This window comes from Nicotiana attenuata, chromosome 8, assembly GCF_001879085.1.
Source record: "Nicotiana attenuata strain UT chromosome 8, NIATTr2, whole genome shotgun sequence".
Taxonomy (NCBI): domain Eukaryota; kingdom Viridiplantae; phylum Streptophyta; class Magnoliopsida; order Solanales; family Solanaceae; genus Nicotiana; species Nicotiana attenuata.
The window spans coordinates 16,348,167-16,368,687 of NC_031996.1; the positions used below are offsets into that span (position 1 = coordinate 16,348,167).

Sequence of the window (20,521 nt, forward strand, 5' to 3'; positions counted from 1 at the left end):
ATTGTAAATCAAGTTATTTCTGATTTTTTGCAATTAAATAATCCTTGCTCACTTTTTCTTTTTATCACCATGTGTTAATTTAACTCACAAAGTAATATTTCAAATATTGTCATATTGTACTAAGTTTGATTTTGATTTCAAGAGAAACTTTAGAAGAGATAAAGATAAACTTATAATTCCAATAAAAGGAAGGTGAATAGCTGATGTAACCCTTGGTAATTACTAAAATATCGTTTTAATAATAATCATATACTCCCTCTATTTCAATTTATATAAATCTATTTGACTGAGCACCGAGTTTAAGAAAAAATAGAATTTTTTTGAACTTGTGGTGTAAAATGAGGCACATTTATTTTGTGTGGTTATAAATCATTGCATAAAGATAAATTATTTTTAAATATGGTAATGAGTCATTCTTTTTGGCACAGACTAAAAAGGAAATAGATTCATATAAATTGAAAACTAATTAATCTCTCCGTTCACTTTTACTTGTCCAGTATTCTAAAAATAGATTTCACTTTTACTTGTCACTTTGGTATATCAAGAGAAGACAACTTTCTAATAAAAATATATTCTTTTTTTGAATTTCATAAAAAATAAATATATAAAGCTTTTTAATTATAATTTAATTAATAGCCTGTTTGGTCAAGCCGAAAAATCAACTTATTTTTGAGAAGTGCTTTTGAAAAAGTACTTTTGGGGATAAGCTGTTTGTATTTGGCTAATCACTCTGAAAAGCACTTTTGAGCAATAATTTGTGTTGGGCCAAGCTTTTTAGAAAGTGCTTTTAAGTATCAAATTACGAATAAGGACATGAATAGATTTACTTAATAATTAATATTATAAGTAAATAAATAATCTCAAAAATTTGTTATTACAGGCAATAATTAAATCTTTTCATTTTATTTAAGTAAAATATGAAAATAAAATTTAAAAGTACTTAATTCTTTTAATATAAGTTAAATATATTAAATATCATTCAACAAATATAAAAATATTCACCCCTAAAGTCATTATATATTAGAAAGCTATCCTAAAAATAATAAAAAATATTTATACATTAATATCCTAAGTATTAGATTTAATGGTTATTTTGGTATATACTATATTTTGTTAAGGGTATTATTGGTAGAAGAAAAGTCAAAACTGCTTCTGCTTCTGCTTTTAAGAAGAAACTACTTTTTTCTGCTTCTGCTTCTTCCCAAAAGCACTTTTTTCCCTCAAGAAAGCTTGGTCAAACACTTCAAGTTAGAAAAAAAGAAGTAATTTTGGGGAAAAAAGCACTTTTGGCCTCCCAAACAGGCTATTAATCAAATTTGAGTCATATTATAGGGGTGTTTAGTGTAATTAACCATTAAATTATTTAGAAGCATAAATCGATATATTGAATACAATTTTGTAAAGCTTATTTCTTGAACTACCAAATACAGTCGCTAATACAAATTCCTCCCCCTCCACTATCAGAGTCCTTAGCCGCCGCCGCCGATGTATTCCGCCATTTTTGACGACGAATGAAGTAATGCCGGCTCGTTTGATTTTTGGCGAAGATAACTTACATTCAACCTGCAATTCCTTCACAGCTTCGTGGTACTATTACAGTTACTCAACCTTGTTAACAACTGTTACAATAGGTAATACCCAAAAGACTCTTCTTTTGCTTTAAGTCCTGGTACTGGTACTGCTACTAATGACACTATATTACATACATTCAGGAATATATCGTAGTAGTTCAAAGTAATTCAGCTGGTTAGCGAGCAAATCAAATGGACTCAACAATAGACCCACGGTGTTCACATGCACGCGCCATCACAACAGGCGCGGCGAAAGCCAACCATGCAGTCCTCAACAACCTCATCACTCTCTACTCCAAATCCAATCTCCCTTCACACGCCGTCCGTGTTTTCCAGTCAATCCCATCACCCAATGTCGTTTCATTTACAGCGCTTCTCACATCCGCATTCTCCAACTCCCCGCTCTCCGCCTTTCGTCATTTTATTTCCATGATCCGCCGTCAAATCCTCCCCAATGGCCATACTTTAACCTCCCTTCTCAAAACTTGCGCCTCTCTTCCTGCTCTCACCTTCGGGCTACAACTCCATTCCCTTGCTATCAAATTGGGTTTCTCTTCAGAGCCGTTTACGGCTTCAGCTCTTGTGTCGTAGTACTTTAAAACTGGGTTGTCAGTTAATGCGAAAAGGGTGTTCGATGAAATGTCTGTCAGATGAGGTTTGTTTCTCGTCCGTTATTGTTGGGCTTGCTCGGAACTCTAAGCCTATGGATGCTTTGTCGTGTTTTGTTGAAATGAGGAGAAGTGGTGTGGCATCTACTATGGTTAGTGTTTCTGGTGCTCTGCGGGCAGCATCTGATGTGGCTATGCTTGAGCAATGTAGGATTATTTAACTGGACTTAATTTGAATGTTATTGTAGGCAGTGCATTGATTGATGGGTATGGGAAATGTGGGCTTTTGGGGAACGCTCGTGGAGTGTTTGATGAGCTAGAAATGGAACTCAATATTGTCGGGTGGAACGCAGTGATGGCAGGGCATGCTCAACAAGGTGAACATGGCAATGTCATAGAACTTTTCACTTTGATGGAAGAACGAGGAATGGTGCCGGATGAGTACAGTTTCTTAGCTATCTTAACAGCATTTTACAATGCAGGTTTAGTTGAAGAGACTGAGATATGGTTCAGGAGGATGACGGAAGAGTATAGCTTGGAGCCATGTCTTGAGCACTATACGTGTTTGGTAGGTGCATTGGGGAAAGCAAGGCGTCTGGAGGAGGCAGAGCGGATTGCTTTATCAATGCCTTTTAAGCCGGATGCAGCTTTATGGCGAGTATTATTGTCTAAATGTGCCTATCACGTGAATATGGATATTGCGTGGAGGATGAGTGATAGGTTGTTGCACATTAACCCAATGGATGATTCGGCTTATGTGATTTTGGCAAATGCATATGCGAGTGCAGGGAGGTGGGATGAGGTGAGGGAGGTGTGGAAGAGAATGAAGGATAAGAAAGTGAGGAAGGAAGGTGGGAAGAGTTGGATTGAAACACAGGGAGAGGTTCATGTGTTTTTAGCGGGTGATAGGAGACACGAGAGGGCTGATGAGATTTATGCTAAGTTAGCAGACTTAATGGAAGAGATTGAGAAATTGGGTTATGTGCCCGTATGGGCTGAAATGTTGCATGAAGTAGAAGAGAAGGAAAAGAAGAAAGCACTTTGGTATCACAGTGAGAAGTTGGCATTGGCATTTGGGCTGTTGAATGGGACAGCACCACCTGGGAAAGCTTTGCGGATTGTGAAGAATTTGAGAATTTGCAGGGATTGTCACGAGGCATTTAAGTATATTAGTAGACTTATTGAGAGAGAGATTATAGTGCGGGATGTTAACAGATACCACAGGTTCTTGAATGGAAGCTGCAATTGTGGAGATCAATGGTAAGTTATTGAGAAGAAATGCAACAGCCAGAATGCACTTAGTACTCTCAATTCAAGGGCGGCTTTAGGGTAAGGCAAGTGAAGCCCTTGCCTTAGGCCCCCAAATAATTAAGGCCCCAAAAATAAAAACTGCTATTATATTATTATATACTAGATTTTTGTAATAAAGATTTATATAGTGTATAGGAATGAAATTTTCCCTTACAAAAAAAGATGTATAGTATCCAACTAATTTTTCTTATGCCATTTAGAACCTGGAGTATGAGGCCTAAAGAATGCCAGCTAATATAATAGTAATTGGCCATGGTTTCTGCAGTCAAAACATTTGTAGTAATTTATGGGAATTGAAAACTTAGTTATATTGTAGCCATGACCTTCTTAGCTTGATAAACATAGTTGATACCTTGAAAAGACTTTGATGCCTAATATTGGTGGCAAATATGCGGGTCTAGTCGAATATGGGCAGATCGAAAATGAGTAATGCAAACGGATAAATTATCTGGCCCGACCATATTTAATACGGATAGAAAATGGTTAACCAGTAGATAATATGGATATCCATATTATCCATGAGTTATTGAATTTGATCACTTTTGGGAGAATTCCTAGTCTCCCAAAGTTGAGAAACCTCCAATTTGAGTTTTTACCAATGTAAAAGTTAAACTCATTAGTTAAGTGGATCACATGGTTCTTATTCATATTTGACCCATTTTTAAAAAGTTCATTATCCAATCCACTTCTTAGCGAATAATGTTAGTGGATAAATATCTTTTTTTATCCATTTTGCCATCACTAATGCACTAAACATTTGCTTCGTTTAATTTATTTCTTTTAAATCACCCCGGTTCCAAACTCATATCTCCAAGTCAGAGGCGGAGTTAGGATTTGAAGTTTATGGGTTCTGAATTTGTCGGGGAACAATTATATATATATATATATATATATATATATATATATATATATATATATATAAATACAATGTCTAAGCAAAAGTGACTGGGTTCGGCCGAACAGGCTCGCTCCGCCCCCGATCTGAATGAGTTCTATTTTAGAGATCACAAAATAAAAAGTGACAAGTTTACTTTTTGTTCCTCAGTTATTGATAAATATTGATTTTGATTGATTCTTGTAACATTTGGCTAAGTATATACGTCAAATAAGGAGCAACAATACAAATGTAACATAGCATATTGCTAATTAAATGCTTTAGCACTTAATAATTTGTTAAATGTTTAAAGATTCACAGTTAGAGAGATTAAAAGTACATGATATATTTTAGTTGAAAAGTTGTTATGGCAATTGGCTACTAAGAAAGATATTCTATGAATTAAATGGGGGCCGCATGAGGTTTATATGAAGTCATGTAGAAACATCATCCACCTCAAAATTGTAGTTGGTACGGGAAGAAATTGAGTGATCTAAAGGAGAAGATGCCACACTTGGACTGGTATCCCACTAAGGACTGCTAGAAGAAGTCTGCACTAGATCAAAAGTAGGCATTGGAGAGGCAATTCCGGAAAGAAGTTGCAGCTGCTATGTGTGTAGCCATGATTTACTATACCTGGCAAGTTAGGAATTACAGATTATTTAGGCAATTCAATGTAAATACCGACTACATTGTTGCCCAGGAAAGAACTTAAAGAGAGAATTAGCATGTTTTGATACATAGTCTTTGTAACTAGATTTCATTTTGTTGGTTTTGGCTATTCATTTTTTTTTTTCCTCCTAAGGTCTAGCTGGCACCCTTCGCAGAAGGTGGTCTAGAACTCTAGATGCTCTTAGTTTAGAACTTCTCTGTTTCAATTTATGTGAACTTATTTGACTGAGCACAGAGTTTAAGAAAAAATAGAAGATTGTTTGCAATAAATTTTCAACATAAGAAAAATAAAATGCAATCACAAAAGAATAAAATAATTTTATCAATCAATTGTGAGTACAAATTTGTTTCTCCCTTGATTCTTCTCTCCTGATTATCTCCGTGATTCAAGGGCTGGAGCAGCGTGTTTCGCGAATGTAAGAAAATGCGGACTTTCTTGCAATGGCGGACGCACGTGGTGACAAGCAGGTTAAACTGAACCAGCTTCATCAAAAAAAAAATATTGTGATCTATTTGTGAGTATCCCATGAATTTATGGAATATTCGAGATGATCTTCATTTTTGAGATCCTTTTTAAGGGAATATGTAACACTTTTTTATAGGAGTGACCTAAGGTGAGCGTAGAGTAGCCTCCAAGTTAGGATTTTGGTTAAGTAGCCTCCAAGTAATGCTAATATACTCCTAGAATTTCAAGAGCCGTCTTGTAGTGTCTTGAATTTATGATTTAGCCCAAATTTCGTATGGTTTTGATCCTTTAAAATTTCGATGTCTACAAATGCCCCCTACTTCAAGGTTTGTCAGGATGTAGGCTTGCCGAAACTTGAAGACGAGACTTGAAGTACTCTCGACTATTGCAATAGTTAATTTTGATGAAGGGCAGAACTGGTCCCACTAGGCGTGCCAATTTGTTTGCAACATATTTTTTGCAATACGAAAAATAAACTGCAATCACAATATAAATATGAAGAAACATAATTTTATTGATCAATCTTCATGAGTACAGTTATGTTTGTTTCCTTGATTCTTCCTCCGATTGTTCTCCGTGATTCGAGGGTTGGATCAGTGTATTCTCGAACGTAGGATGATTCAAACCTCTCAGGAGTATTTGGTCTCCATAAAAGACGAGCATTGTGCGGATCTTCTTCTTGAAGTATTTGATTATCAGGAAGAACACATATTGATCACGACATTATTTCATGTTTTGATCTCTTTGTGAATATCGCAAGAATTTATCTAATTTTCTGAGATGACCTCCATTTTTAGATTTTTCTTTTAAGGAAATGTGTAACCCTTTTTACAGCAGTGTCCTAGGGTTAGGGTAGAGTAGCTTCCAAGTTAGAGTTTTGGTAAAGTAGCCTCCAAGCAACCCTATTAGACTCCTAGAATTTCAAGAGTCATCTTTGTAGTGTCTTGAATTTAGGATTTAGCCAAAATTTTGTATGGTTTGATCTGTTAAAATTTCGATGTCTACAAAGACTTTGAACTTGCGGTGTAAAATGAAGGTACATATATTTTGTGTGACTATAAATCATTGCATAAAGGAAAATTATTCGGGTTTATTCTTTTTGGCATGAATTAAAAAAATAAGTTCACATAAATTGAAATATAGGGAGTAGTAAGTTTTTATTTGTTATGATAATATTTACCGTTTATTACAAAAAATATTTAGGCCTCATTTATTTTTTTTAAGATTAAGACGTCTGAATCTGAATACACATCTGAATATCAAATGTGTATTAAGATTAAGACATCTGAATCTATTAAGATGTGTATTAAGATCTGGATACTAAAAATTAAGAATATTTAGTTTTTAACATCTGAATGTATAAAATTTATCTTTATTTGAAAATAATAAACATAAAATCAAATGAAATACTAACTAATTTAATATTCTATCAATAAAATATATAATTTTTAAAATATGATAGTTGTTGGTGGTGATGTCTAACGGGTGAATGCCGACTAGAGGCGATGTTTGGTGATAATTTTGGTTGATGATGATGGTTTATGCTAGTGGCTAGTAGTGATTGGTAGTGGTGGCGATTATGATTGAGGATGGTGGTGGTGGATATTGATATAATGGCGTGTGGTGGTTTGTGATTGAGGAATGTGGTGGTAAGTTATAATAATGAGTGGTGCTGGTTGTGGTTGTTGATGGTGATGAGGTGGTTAGTTGTTGTAGTTGAGGTGGATAAATATTGATTGTGGGTGAGAATGATGGTGGTCAGAGTGGTGGAGATGGTGGATGGTGATGGTCGATAATAGTGGCATATATGGTTGAGGATGATGGTGGCGTGGTGGTGGTGGTGGTGGTGGCGGCGGCATGGTGGTAGTTGATAATGGTAGGCGGTGGCGGCAGTTAATAATGAATATGTGATAGCATCTTAATGAAATTAAGTCTCTGTTATAGATCTTAATCATACAGACCTATTCAGACCCATTAAGTTGTTGTAAAGTTAAAAAAAAACATACTTAATGATTAAGATCTAAATAATCAAGATTCAAACTTTAAAAGCAAACGCACTTAATATCTGAAATCTGAATGATTAAGATTCAGACATCCATTAAGTAAAAACAAACGGGGCCTAAATATGCTTAATCCTAAATTACAATGACAAAATTAGAATCTATCCATATTTGAGGGACTAATAAAAGTGCTACATTCTCAAATAAAAAAGACAGATTTCCAATCGGGGGTGCTATACTGCTTTTCCAGTTTTTTGCCGGTAACGTTGGGTCAAATTTACGCGTCTACTCAGCCAATAACCTGTCACTCTGAAGTCACCTTAACCAATACTAACTCTCCACGTGTAATCACATACGTAGCAAGGATCCCACGCGCCACATATATATTCCGCTCCACAACTAATAGCTCTTTCTATCGAAAACCGGCAGTTAAAAAAAACCGCGAAAAATACACAATCTTCGATTCTCTTCTCATCAACCTCTTTTCACTCTTTCGCCGGCGGCGGCGTATGATCATCGGAAAATACACCTGAGAAGTCCACGTTGCTACTTGGATCTGAGTTTTTTCCGACGACATTTTGAAAATGGAATCGCACGGCGCCGGTCTCCGCCGTGTCCTTGTCCTGGCCTTCTGTGTCGCCGGTATTTGGTCCGCTTATATTTACCAAGGCGTTCTTCAAGAGACTGTGTATAGCATTTCTCATCTCTTTCTCTTTTTTAAGCTTCGTTTAGTTATATGATTTGTTCTATTTTTTAATGTTAGCCAATTCATGATATTTAGTGCAAGTATTTTTTTTAATTATACTATGAAAAAATTGACGTTTAATTCTCAATAATTGATCAAATTGGTAAAACTTGCTTTTGCTAAATGTTAGTACTGTCTCATCTTATGTGACACACTTACATTTTTAATATGTCCCTGAAGGAATGACTCCTAATATATTTAGAAATCATTTAATTTTAAACATCTCATTTACCCTTAGTAATACGATTTGTAGCCACACAAATGTTGATGTCTTATTTCAGACCACAAGTTTCAAAAGTCTTTGTTCTTCTAAACTTCGTGCCTAGTCAAACACAATCACATAAATTTAGTCAAATACAATCACATAAATTGGGACGAAAGGAGTGTCATTCATGAAATTTAACTTTAGTATGGAGAATGTTACAAAATGACTAGAAGTATTAACTTTTGGAGTTATCTTAAAGGTTCTAATTTTAGTACAATGTGCTTGTGATTTGTGCATTTGATGCAAGTTTTTGGTGTTTTCCTTTTAACTTAGTTGTGTAATGAGTTTTTCTTTTTTTGGAACATAGTGTAATGAGTTTGTATTCATACATTTCCTTTTATTTATTTGGTTGATTTTAATATTTTATGCTTGGATTTTAGGTCAACGAAACGGTTTGATCCTAACAACGAGAGGTTTGAACACTTGGCATTCCTAAACCTTGCGCAGAATGTAGTTTGTTTGGTATGGTCATTTATAAGTAAGTATTTAGAGCATGTTCAACGCTTCTCTGTTATAATGTGTACACGGGAACAAGCGCGAGTAGCATAATTGGTTAAGTAATTAAGTACACTTTTTTGTTGCAGTGCTTAAGATTTGGTCTAATGGGAAGAGTGGTGGTGCTCCTTGGTGGAGTTATTGGAGTGCTGGTATTACAAATACTATCGGTCCCGCAATGGGGATTGAAGCGCTAAAGTACATTAGCTATCCTGCACAAGTATGCCCAATTCTTGTTTGTTTTTTTATATCCGGTGTCTGCTCAAAACTTTTTTCCTTGTATGTTTCAACTGAAGGGCTTAATTCCTTGAATTTTCTGGTTTTGAGGCTTCATGTAAAATTTGAACTGTATACTAGCGTTTTAGGATCTCTTGAAGTTTTCTAAAGATTGAGAGAAATGCATGAGCCTTTGTTAATGTTCTAATTTCTAGAAGTGGCTGATGAATTAATGTTAGTTGATGATACCTTGATGGTTGTTTTCTTTTTTTCATTTTTTCTTCAAATGAATTGTAATGAGGTCAATTTCCCTTACAGGTCCTGGCAAAATCATCGAAAATGATTCCTGGTATGTCAGCAAGCAAGCATCTTTGCAACTTACATGAATGTTCTTTCTTTTAAGTATGATTTTGAGTATGTTGTCAATCAGGAGAGAATGTTAGATATGATTTCTCTTTTTGTTGAAAGTGCCATGGAGTTTTTAGAGTTTCGTTGAAGGAAAAAGAAATAATAATATTATTGAATTTCTGATTGAAAGAGCACCGAGGGTGTATATGGGATGATTTAGGCAATTGAAAAGGATTTAGAAGTAGCTAATCGGAAAAATGATTTAGAAGTATGTGCTTTTATCATTTAAAAACTGAATTTGCCAGCCAAACTTTGTCTTAATGAGATCAAAGTTTATTTTAGTGGAATTTTTTGACATTATTTGATTGCTCCTTGCAGTAATGCTGATGGGAACACTAGTTTATGGCATAAGATACACAATTCCGGAATATGTGTGCACTCTACTTGTTGCTTGCGGTGTATCGATGTTTGCTCTCTCAAAGGTAACATTTGAATTAAATATTTTTAAAGTACAATGAATAGCTTTTCTTCTTTCTTCCCCCTTTGCCTCTAACATGCTTGTAACTATTGGAGGAAAAGCAAAGGTCCTTTCTGTGCAGTACCCCTTACTTTTTCTCTTGTACATGGCTTGATTTCAGACTAGCTCGAAAACCATTAGTAAATTGGCGCACCCAAATGCTCCACTTGGGTATGGGCTGTGCTTCCTGAACCTTGCCTTTGATGGTTTCACCAATGCTACTCAGGATTCAATTTCAGCAAGGTAATTTTCACTTACCTGTGATCCTATCTGTCTTTTTGTGCGTGATCTCCCTGAAGTTCTTATGAGGAAATTTTTGTTTGGATTTATGCTCTTTAGCTTTTACTTCTCACATCCTGAATAATCAAAATCAATGTTCTTTCACATCATGAATTTTTTTCCGATGCTGGGTAAAACACTATGTTATGGAATTGACGCTTGGTCAGTAGGATTGTATTTCTCAAGTCGAATCCACTGTCTTAAAATCATCCAGAGTAGAACTGAATTTTTATATCTCTACATACCAAAGAAGCTTACAGAGTCTTCTCAACTATACCATCTATACTACTCTCAAGCTGGAATGAGGAGTAGTTTGGGGAGAAAAGATGTATTAATAAAGGCTAACAAATCCTTATTTTTTATGTCTGTTCTTCCAAATACTTATCTGCAAGAATCTGTGTATTACCTATTTTAATGTCCTAATTTTGTTTTAAAGCATGAATAGGGTAGAGTTAGTTGATTACCTCGAATCAGATACTTTGTCTGGTATCCGACATCAGGTGGTTACTCAGAAAGGACAGATTTCAATGGCTTAACCATAGAAACTTCATTCCTGAACCCAGGGGCGAAGGTACATAGGGGTGGTCAACTGACCACCCTTCGAAAAATTACGCTGTATATATAGGTAAAATATTAGATTTGTATGGTATATAACATATATTGAACACCCTTTATGGGGGATTTTTTTTTTACTTATTTCAAGTTTGAACACCCTAAATAAAATTCCTGGCTTCGCCACTGCTGGCTAAACCACCTCATTCAGGCGCATAGTTGAGTATAGAGGAGGAAATGTTCGGATTTCGAATTGAAATTTGCTAAAGAAGCAGAGGAATTTGAACATAATTATGTTCCATGTTCCAAGGATTTAACAAAATTTCATGCTAATACTATCTTCACTGCGTGCACAACGTCAGAACTTCATCATCAGACCACATACTTGGCTGTTGTTCTCGCATATCTTTTTCTCCTCAAATGTGCTGAGGGATATATATCAAATGTCATTGTTTAACATTACTCTGTTTCTTTCGTTTAAGGAGTTGTCCTCATTTAGAAATCATTCTTGTGTATGAAGAATCCAGTTCTTTGCCTGTATTTAATAGCTACGTTGTCCCATTTTTCTCAGGTATCCTAAGACATCTGCTTGGGATATTATGTTTGGAATGAATTTATGGGGTACCATTTACAATATGATATTCATGTTTGGCTGGCCAACTGCCAGCGGTTATGAGGCAGTTCAGTTCTGTAAGCAGCATCCAGAGGCAGCATGGGACATTCTACTTTACTGCCTATGCGGTGCTGTGGGACAGAACTTCATTTTCCTAACCATTAGCCGATTTGGTTCTCTGACCAACACAACCATAACTACAACACGCAAGTTTGTGAGCATAGTTGTATCTTCTGTTTTAAGTGGCAATCCACTGTCAGAAAAGCAATGGGCAAGTGTTGTCATGGTGTTCTCAGGATTATCTTACCAGATTTACTTGAAGTGGAGGAAGTTGCAGAGGATGTCGAAGAAGAGGAAGCCCATGTAAATGTTATGTCTTTTTATCTGAGGATACAGTTCTGTACTGTTAGCCATTTTTCTCCTGCTGTAGTTCCAGTGTCCTAGGAGTGGTAACACTTTGATCATTGGACAATGTAACTGAAAAGAATTACAGTTGTAGAATGAATTACTTTTTCTGGGATATTGTTAGCTAGCCCATTTTTGTAATTGTTTCATACTAGCAATCAGAGAATAAACATCTCAGAAGCTGGTACAGCATCACTAAAGTTTTATAGAACATCTCAAAGGACTTCTCTTGTTTTTTTCCTATCTGTTTTCAATATTCTATATAAACCTTGGGGAGGTGCCAATTTGTAAGTGCACTGTTTATTCTGCACAATTCTTGGCTTGTGGTATGTCAAAAATTGGACATGGTAGACCCAACATCACTCCTTATTCCAAGTCAAAAAGTAACTCAAAATAATTCTTATTTAAGATTCTTACTTTTTTGGGCCATGGTTTGGGCATCATGACCACATGTAATTACTATTATGTCCATCCACAGTGTGCACCAAAGAACTATTCAAGGTCATTCTAGTCCTTTCCTCTAAATGCTTAAGCCACAAAGAGGAAGGAAAGTGATTGCCAGTAGAATTCACACTTTAATTTGTACAGTCTTCCCTCCCCTTTTACCACTGGCTTTTGCTTTTAGTAATGATCACAGTTGCCCACCACCACCACCAACTGCTGACCAATTTAAATAAGCAACAGATTTCTCAGACCCCTCATTCCCCACAAGATTCCACCTCCATTTACAGATCTCTCTGAAACAGAGACAGCAGCAGCAGAAGGAATGGAAGAAGTCTCTTGTCTAAAGCCAGAGAAATCTTTATGAGTAAGAACCCATATCTCTTTCCTGTTCTGTGCTTATAAGTTATAACAAGTTTTTGTGTAAAGATAACTGTTCATTTGCAGTCAGCACATTACCTGTAACAGTATCACAGTAATTGAGCAATCTTACTATCTCAGACAAGTAGAGCAGGAGAAGAAAATTGTCTGCACACACGAACCATATTGCATTCTCCAATCAAATAAAGTATGTTTTACATTACATGAAGATCAGGCAAAGAGAAAAAAAAGCTCTGAATAGCCTAGAAGCTTATTATATAACATCTACACACAAAATAAATGAAAAGAAACTGACGTAGAAGGCCAATTCAACTTATTGATCCTCCTAGCTCTCTCTATGTTTTCTTCCTTCTTTTTTTTTTTTTGTTTTTCTTTCTCTCTTTTCAATATTCTTATAAACTTTGGCGAGGTGCCAATTTGTAAGTACAATGTTTGTTCTGTACAACTAGCTAATCAATAGCCGAAAACTTATGGAACATCGAATACCCCCATTCGGGTTCCATAACAACACACAAAAGAATGAGAAACAATTAAAAAAAAAAGCACACTAGATACTGTGAGTATTAGGTCGGAAACTCCGAAAAGGATGCAGATCATCTGTCAGATCTCCAGATAAAAAGCTAGAATGCCTCCATTGCATTCTAGGATGCAGACCAGATCTTCCAAGGCCTCTTGAAAAAAACTCAGGTCGTAGTGACTGCAATCCAAACAAAAAGAACTCCAAAAAATTGAGTAGACTACATATAATAAAAACTGTTGATCAAAGTTATGGTGATTCTGTCCGCCACAGAATCTGTGTAAGGTTTGATCAGTAAAGTTGGTTATAGACTGTGAAGGAGGGCTCTTTTGCACGATGGAGGTTGTGTATGATTTGTGCCTGGATACGGGGATGTGGACTCCACTCCAAGTGTTTTCAATAGGAACTGCCTCTCCTGAAAAAACAATTAAAAAAATGTTAATCTTAGTCTTGCCTCACACTTGACTTCACATAAATTAGTTAAGGTCAAAGAGAAAGGCAAATGAAATCATGCATCGTGATTTACATGAAATAGACATGTCAATGTAAAAGGCAACCCAAACTTCAGAACAGTTTCCAGATCACCAAAAATCAAGAAAGAAACCTTAATCCAATCGATGAAAGTAGTAATCTGCAGACTTGCATTCTAAGCATATGATGAAGAAATAAAATTAACTAAAACAACTTACTGTTTGATTGGATTTGTTATCTTACTTTTTAATTCTTTATAGGGATTAAAATTTTAAAAGAGGAATTCTGTAATCAGTTTGCATCTAAGATAAGCACGTCTTTTGAAAATAAGGCAAACGAGTTAGAATAGAATTTGGATGATAATCCTTATGGTTAAGGCAGAGTAGAAAGGGAGATCAAGAATTCAAGATTGTGAAAGAAGGGAAAGTGTAAGAGATAATGATGAGGAAGCAGCTTATATCCCAAAATCAATTCTGCTGCAAGCTCCTTGAACCGAGGGTCTATTGGAAACAACCTCTCTACCTTCACAAAGGTAGGTAAGGCTGCGTACACACTACCCTCCCCAGACCCTACTTCTAGGATGTCATTGGGTATGATGTTGTTGAATTCTGCTGCAAGCTTAAGATCATTCGCCAGCTCTTTTGGAAGTTAGGTTAATGAAGTGAAGGAACAGTAACCTTACAGCGTTTTGGCAAGAAATTCTGTTTACCAGTATATGTAAACTCACATAGATCAACACATAAAAGATGATCACATAGATCAACACATAAAAGATGATCAGTAACCTCCAAAAAACCTGATTTTCTTTCTTTCGACCATTTAGTACATAACAAGCAGAAATTGACACATATCTAAGAAATTGCCTTCTGGCAAAGATTTGGGAGGTCTTACATTAGGTAGAAATACCAGACATCTTCAATTTACTCAAAGATTTTGGGGGTTGCATGTCATACATATATTTTCAGTCCAGCTCTGTTCCTTCTTCCTTTTAGTGCTTTTTATTCTTTTTTGTTCTCTCAATAAACTGGAGCTGACAACAGATGCATAGAATGATAATATATTTATAGCTCTTACTTTCTTTATATTGAATGAAACATGATACACAGCACTCCAGATAACAAGGATTCAGATTTCTGTTTAGGAGACACAAAATGGAAAAGAACAAAAATAAAACAAAAGAAGCATACTTTCTCGAGCTTTTGAGCTAACCAACCGAGGCAAAAGTAAACTATGTTTTCAGTTGAATTGATTTGTCTATAGTCACTATGGGCAATACTTGGTTGGAACATATTCACATTGTGCACCTCAAAAGCCTAGTCGTGTAGCACAGTTCAGTAAGAATCATTGCAGAACTGATAAATCGTAGCAAACACAGTGTCTTTTGTTGCTCCAATCCACCCGTATAATCTCTCCTAATATCACAATTAAGCAAAGGTACCCGTTCTTTTGATGGATTACCCATGCATAAAAGTCCAATTTGATCCATTATCTAAATGCACTGATGGTGAAGCTCTTTAGCAAAACATTTACATTGAACTGGTTTAATAATAACAAGGCATAGATTGCTTACACTTTCCGAAAACTTTGGGGTTGGAATTTCTGCAGCTAAAGATCTGAACAGTGGAGTTACTTGAAGAGGAGAAGTGAAATCTGTATCCAGAAATTCACATTCAGCTGTAGCTGTAGCTGGTCCATCATTAACTTTTTCTTCACCACAAACTGGCAAAGTATCTGAGATAATGCAATCACCACAAGTATCAGCATAAAGCAACTCCTATGGCTGTTAAACTATAAGAAATATTTTTGAAGTTCTTAATTTAGATAATGCAATCACAGCACCGCACCTAGATCACTCATCTGAGAAGTTCGTAATTCAGATTCAATATCCTGATGGTGCGCACACACCTCGGCTTGGCTTTCTTCTGTTTTATCAGCCAGCGCATGGGATAGCAGAGTTGATCCAGTACTATACTCAGAGCTGCCAGCAGAATCTTCAGATAAAGCAGGTTGCCTGCACAACGACATATTTAGACACAACTGCTATGGGATAAGCTGAGCGTCGTTAGAAATGTGAGCTTGCATTGTCAATACCTCCAAGATGGTCGACTGCCTTCATTACTGCTCTTTGAATCTGCTATCAGGTCCTTGTAATCATCAGGTCCAAGATTCATCTCAGGGATCTGGAACTTGAGCATTTCACCTTCCTTTGTTTGATGAAGAAAATCTTGGAGTATCTGAAAAAATATTCAAGCTTTTCCATTAGAGTTTCTGCAGATTAAGTGCAGATTCATTTCTACACCTATGAAACACAAGGGACAGAGCTGGATAAAAAGGGCAGCCCGGTGCACTAAGCTCCCGCTATAAGCGGGGTCCAGGGAAGAGCCGGACCACATGGGTTTATCATACGCAGTGTCACCCTGCATTTTTGCAAGAGGTTGTTTCCACGGCTCGAACCCGTGACCTCCTGGTCACATGGCAACAACTTTACCAGTTACGCCAAGGAGAGCTGGATATTTGCAAAAATTTATCATTAGCAACACAAGCTGTCTTTGTCTTTCTCATGTAGTCGAAGAGCTGAACAATGGTTCTACCATTTTTTCTGTAACGAATGAATCATGAAACTAAAGTGTATTACGCAATTATTTTGAATGGCGTGGACCAGAATAGAGAGAAAAGGAGCTTTAGGGGTGTTATTGTTAATGATGGTTCCTTAAAGTGTATCACCTGGTACATCAATTTGTTCCAAAAGCAGAAGTGTATTAACCGTACAAAGAACATAGGCCTCACCTTCCAAGCATTTTCAAGGCTTTGATCTGTATTCTCTGTATTAACTTTCATAGCCAGTGAGCTTAGCAGCTCCGCTTGTTGCATCAAAGCTTGTACCTTTGGATCATCTTTCTTAAGGAATGTTCCTTGAGTTTTGTTGTCTTAAAAATCCAAAAACAGTGAGTTAGATATGTGTTCAACTTAATAGATCAGACAGTTCACTGTACTAATAAATGGTTGTTTACCAATTTCTTTTATCAGTCAGGGTTAATTACCATTTTCAGTCGTCTGCTGATGAGATGCCAAGTTTTTCCCAGCGTTACGAAAGTTTTGAGCTAATACTGCAAATGGATGTCTTAGTAGTGGATGTGTAGTTCCACAATCACCAAAAGATTTTTCTCCGCTGTCACAATTTTGACGGGCATCTGAGATGTGGCTCATCCTACATCACAACAACATTAGTGTTATATTGAAGACTCTCTTCTTTCTCTCTCCAAACCACGAAATCTTTCTTTATCCATTTTTACCTCAGCTTTTTAAAAGGAGCAGCAGCTTCTGTTATGTTGTCAAAATTGAGACCATCTGGAAATATAACCCTCTTGTTATTTAGGTTAACGAATGAATTGCTGTTTTCTTTAGCCAAAGCTTCATGTTTAGCTCTCTTTTTGCACAGTGTAGTGAATCGATTCTTCACAGCATTATCCGTTCTGCATTTAAAAAACCAAGAATATCAGGTGAATACTTACTTTTCCCAACTAAATGCTGAAAAAAACAACAATAATAATAACAAAATACAATGCTATTTACCTGCCTGAAACCACCTTGGCAATTTCAGTCCATCTATTACCAAAAATCTTTTGAGCCTGCAAATAATATTCTTTTTCTATCAGTTATCTAGATTTTGATCACAAGAAATTTTCTAACCAGCTATGTTGCATGGACTCTCCAAAATAGCTGCGACACCCTGTGACAGATCTTCCAAAAATGCACTATTTTTGGAGGATCGGACACGCACCCATCGATTATTTCGGAGAGTCCGAGCAATATAGCTAACCAGAACTTAAATGGGCTGAAACAGAAAATAGCAGCAATCAAACACAATCCACAGTTAAGCACAAAATGCTAAAATTAAGTGAAAGTGATAGGAGTGGAAGATAAAAAGAAGCAATCAAGAAAAGCATCATTTTTACCTCACATAAAAGCATATCTTCTTCAGGTGACCATCCCCCTTTCTTGAAATCAGAGTTTAAATATGTGAACCATCTGCAGATATTTCAAACAAAATCACCATAAAATACCAACCAAAAAAAAGGGAAAACAGAAACACAGAGCAATAGTAGCTTCTATCAAGAAATCATTTTTAACTAACCTTCTTCTGCATTGCCTTGTTGTTTTATCCTTGAACTTCGATGCTATGATCGTCCAACTACAATAACACACCAGAAAATAAATTTGAATTATCAGAACTAATATCACATACATACTTAAACTTTAAGCACATATTAACAATAAAGTTGAAAGAAACATCAAATAAGGTAAAAACTAATTACTTGTCAGTTCCATGGATTCGAATTTGCTCTCTTAGTATATCATCCTCCTGCAACTCAAAAAAATAAATCCACTACATATCAAAGATCCAATCAATACAACAATCCAATAACTTAAAACACAAAAAAAAAAAAAAAAAAAAGAATAACAGAAAAATCATTTCTTGCAAATATCCCAATACAGTAGTTCCAAATTAACAAAATCAACAACTACGCCTCAGTCCCAAACAAGTTGGGGTCGGCTATACTGATCTTCACTTCCCCATTTAAGGTCAACTCATGTTTAAAATCCAATCAATACAACAATCCAACAACTTAAAACACAAAAAAAAAAAAAAAAAAAATTACCAAAAAAACCTAATACAGCAATCCAAAAACACAATCAAATTAAAAAAAACAAAAAAAAAAACCCAATAATCACAAACCTCTTAAGACAAAGAAACAACAACTACACCTCTGCCCCAAACAAGTTGAGGTCGGCTATACGGATACTCACTTCTCCATTTAACCTCAACTCATGTTTAAATCCAATCAATACAACAATCCAACAACTTAAAACACAACAAACAAAAAATTCAAAAATATTCATTTCTTGAAAAAATTCCCAATACAGCAATCCAAAAACACAATCAAATGAAAAAAAAAGAAAGAAACTAAATAATCACAAACCTCTTGAGACCAAGAAACAATATGTCTTTCTTTAGGTTTTGCAGCTTCACAACTACTTGAACTTTTCTTCATATTCTGTTGCATACTTCACTTCTCTGCTCCCTCAACACTCGCATGCTATAGTAAAAAAGAAACCCTTTTAGGTGAATGATATATAAAAGAACAAAAAGCGTGTATTGCAAAAAGGGAAAACTGTTTCACTTCTCTTTACACCGTAAATACTTCTTCAACACCTAATTACAAGCAAATTACAATCTTGATAATTTTAACACATTGAAATATCAATTTATTTTGCATAGGATTCTTGACTTTTAACTCAAAGACTCAACCTTTTTTGCCCCAAAGTTTAAACAACATCCATAGAATCCGAATTAGGAAGTTTTTTGAGTTACCTCGAGATTTGGGAAAATGAAAAAAGAAACAATCTTGGGGTTTATGAATTATGAGGTTATGTTATAGTAACGTAGATCTAAAGGTATATGGAACCTTAAAGATTGTATTTTTATGGTAGACTGTTAAAATGGTGATATTCTTGATATAGAGCAAAAAGGGGGTGGTGGGTTTATGGGGTGGGGGTGAGGGGGTGGGGTAGGGGTGAGGGTTCAAAAGAGCATATTTTTTCTCTTGTTTATAAGGGGGTGAGTTTTCTTGAATTATTTTTCTTGATGTTTTGGTGTTTCTGTGTGGGGTATAATAAGGGGGGGGGGGGGGGATGTGGTGTTAAAACAATCAACGGATTCTTGCTATAGAGCGCGGGTATGAAGGAGAAGTTTGAAAAAATAACGCTGAATTCCATGAGACTATAATTAATGGCATAGTAGAAACTACACTCATCATTCCCCACTTTCTCTTTCATTTCTTATACTGTACGTATAATGCTTTCTACAGTGTGTGTATAGTATTTGAAGATAACGTAATGCTATTAGTGGCGAAGTCAAGAATTTCTTGAAGGGTGTTCAAGTTTGAAAAAAGTAAAAAAAAAAAAATCTGAATAAAAGGTATTCAATATATGTTATATACCTCTAAAATCTAATATTTTACCTATATATACAATGTAATTTTTCGATGAAGGATGGTCAATTGACCATCCTTACAAGACTGTAGCTTCGCCCATGAATGCCATACTCTCTCCTGAGCCGAGGGTATATCGAAAACAACCTCTTTATCTTTATAAGGTAGGGGTAAAAGTTGCATATGCACTACTCTCCTCAAATTCTACTTGTGAAATCACACTAAGTTTGTTATTAATTGATGTTGTTATTATTGCAATGCCACACTCTATGATATTCATATTAATATGAACCACATTTGATAGTCTTAATTTAAAAATTAATTAGATAAACCATCATTAATCTCTTCATTAAATAATTAACTTAATTAACACTCCATCAATTGGAGTGATAAAGCTAGATTTGGAAAAGAATAAATTACTAAGGAACTGTTTCTTTTTAAAAAATGTCAAATATTTTGAAACAAATTTAGTTCATCAAATTGACTAATATTTGGAAACTAGAATAAGATATTATTTCAATAAGTGTAATCGAACTTTTATTATTTTTTTCTTTTAAACATTTAATATATATATATATATATATATATATATATATATATATATATATTAGGTTTTATACTAGGTTTATACTCACGATTATATAACGTAATAATGCATGCATTATGGTAAGTTGTCTATATCATATCTTTAGGCCACAGTCTTTTTTCTGAGCCTGTGTGAACACGAAATGCCTTGCACACCGGGCTTTCTTTACGACTATACAAGGTAATAATAGTGAGA

At 35.4% G+C, this 20,521-nt stretch overlaps 3 protein-coding genes and 1 long non-coding RNA gene across 6 annotated transcripts; 3 read left to right on the forward strand and 1 right to left on the reverse strand.

Moving 5' to 3' along the window:
* LOC109231794 (pentatricopeptide repeat-containing protein At2g41080-like) lies at positions 1,705–3,567 on the forward strand. The gene is made up of 2 exons (XM_019397432.1): positions 1,705–2,331; positions 2,428–3,567. The coding sequence occupies exon 2, from the start codon at positions 2,502–2,504 to the stop codon at positions 3,441–3,443; it is 942 nt and encodes a 313-aa protein (XP_019252977.1). The 5' UTR covers positions 1,705–2,331; positions 2,428–2,501; the 3' UTR covers positions 3,444–3,567.
* On the forward strand, positions 7,898–12,178 carry LOC109230980 (UDP-galactose/UDP-glucose transporter 3-like). The gene is made up of 7 exons (XM_019396494.1): positions 7,898–8,190; positions 8,893–8,990; positions 9,097–9,227; positions 9,542–9,572; positions 9,950–10,053; positions 10,210–10,331; positions 11,491–12,178. Exons 1-7 carry the CDS (start codon positions 8,087–8,089, stop codon positions 11,897–11,899), a joined length of 999 nt encoding a protein of 332 aa, XP_019252039.1. The 5' UTR covers positions 7,898–8,086; the 3' UTR covers positions 11,900–12,178.
* LOC109230983 lies at positions 12,602–13,301 on the forward strand. Its single transcript, XR_002068736.1, has 2 exons — positions 12,602–12,745; positions 12,826–13,301. It is a non-coding gene; the product is annotated as an uncharacterized LOC109230983 (long non-coding RNA).
* On the reverse strand, positions 12,895–19,301 carry LOC109230981 (transcriptional activator Myb). Of its 3 annotated transcripts, none has more exons than XM_019396495.1 (13): positions 19,122–19,301; positions 18,730–18,846; positions 18,064–18,110; positions 17,883–17,939; positions 17,704–17,776; positions 17,321–17,376; positions 17,041–17,220; positions 16,789–16,955; positions 16,535–16,674; positions 15,839–15,981; positions 15,592–15,758; positions 15,318–15,478; positions 12,895–13,691 (listed from the first exon to the last, which is right to left on the reverse strand). In XM_019396495.1, exons 2-13 carry the CDS (start codon positions 18,811–18,813, stop codon positions 13,581–13,583), a joined length of 1,386 nt encoding a protein of 461 aa, XP_019252040.1. In that variant the 5' UTR covers positions 18,814–18,846; positions 19,122–19,301; the 3' UTR covers positions 12,895–13,580. The 3 variants fall into 3 exon arrangements, with proteins under 3 accessions (XP_019252040.1, XP_019252041.1, XP_019252043.1); XM_019396496.1 differs by having other exon boundaries at positions 19,059–19,131; XM_019396498.1 differs by lacking the exon at positions 19,122–19,301 and adding an exon at positions 18,941–19,028.

Coding starts and splice junctions, on each gene's coding strand:
- LOC109231794 (XM_019397432.1), top strand. CDS start 2,502: ATGGAACTCAATATTGTCGGGTGGAACGCAGTGATGGCAGGGCATGCT.
- LOC109230980 (XM_019396494.1), top strand. CDS start 8,087: ATGGAATCGCACGGCGCCGGTCTCCGCCGTGTCCTTGTCCTGGCCTTC. Junction 9,573..9,949: donor ATCATCGAAAATGATTCCTG/GTATGTCAGCAA, acceptor TGCTCCTTGCAG/TAATGCTGATGGGAACACTA. Junction 10,332..11,490: donor CAGGATTCAATTTCAGCAAG/GTAATTTTCACT, acceptor CATTTTTCTCAG/GTATCCTAAGACATCTGCTT.
- LOC109230981 (XM_019396495.1), bottom strand. CDS start 18,813: ATGCAACAGAATATGAAGAAAAGTTCAAGTAGTTGTGAAGCTGCAAAA. Junction 16,675..16,788: donor TCAGCAGACGACTGAAAATG/GTAATTAACCCT, acceptor TGGATTTTTAAG/ACAACAAAACTCAAGGAACA. Junction 15,982..16,534: donor GCCTTGAAAATGCTTGGAAG/GTGAGGCCTATG, acceptor ATATTTTTTCAG/ATACTCCAAGATTTTCTTCA.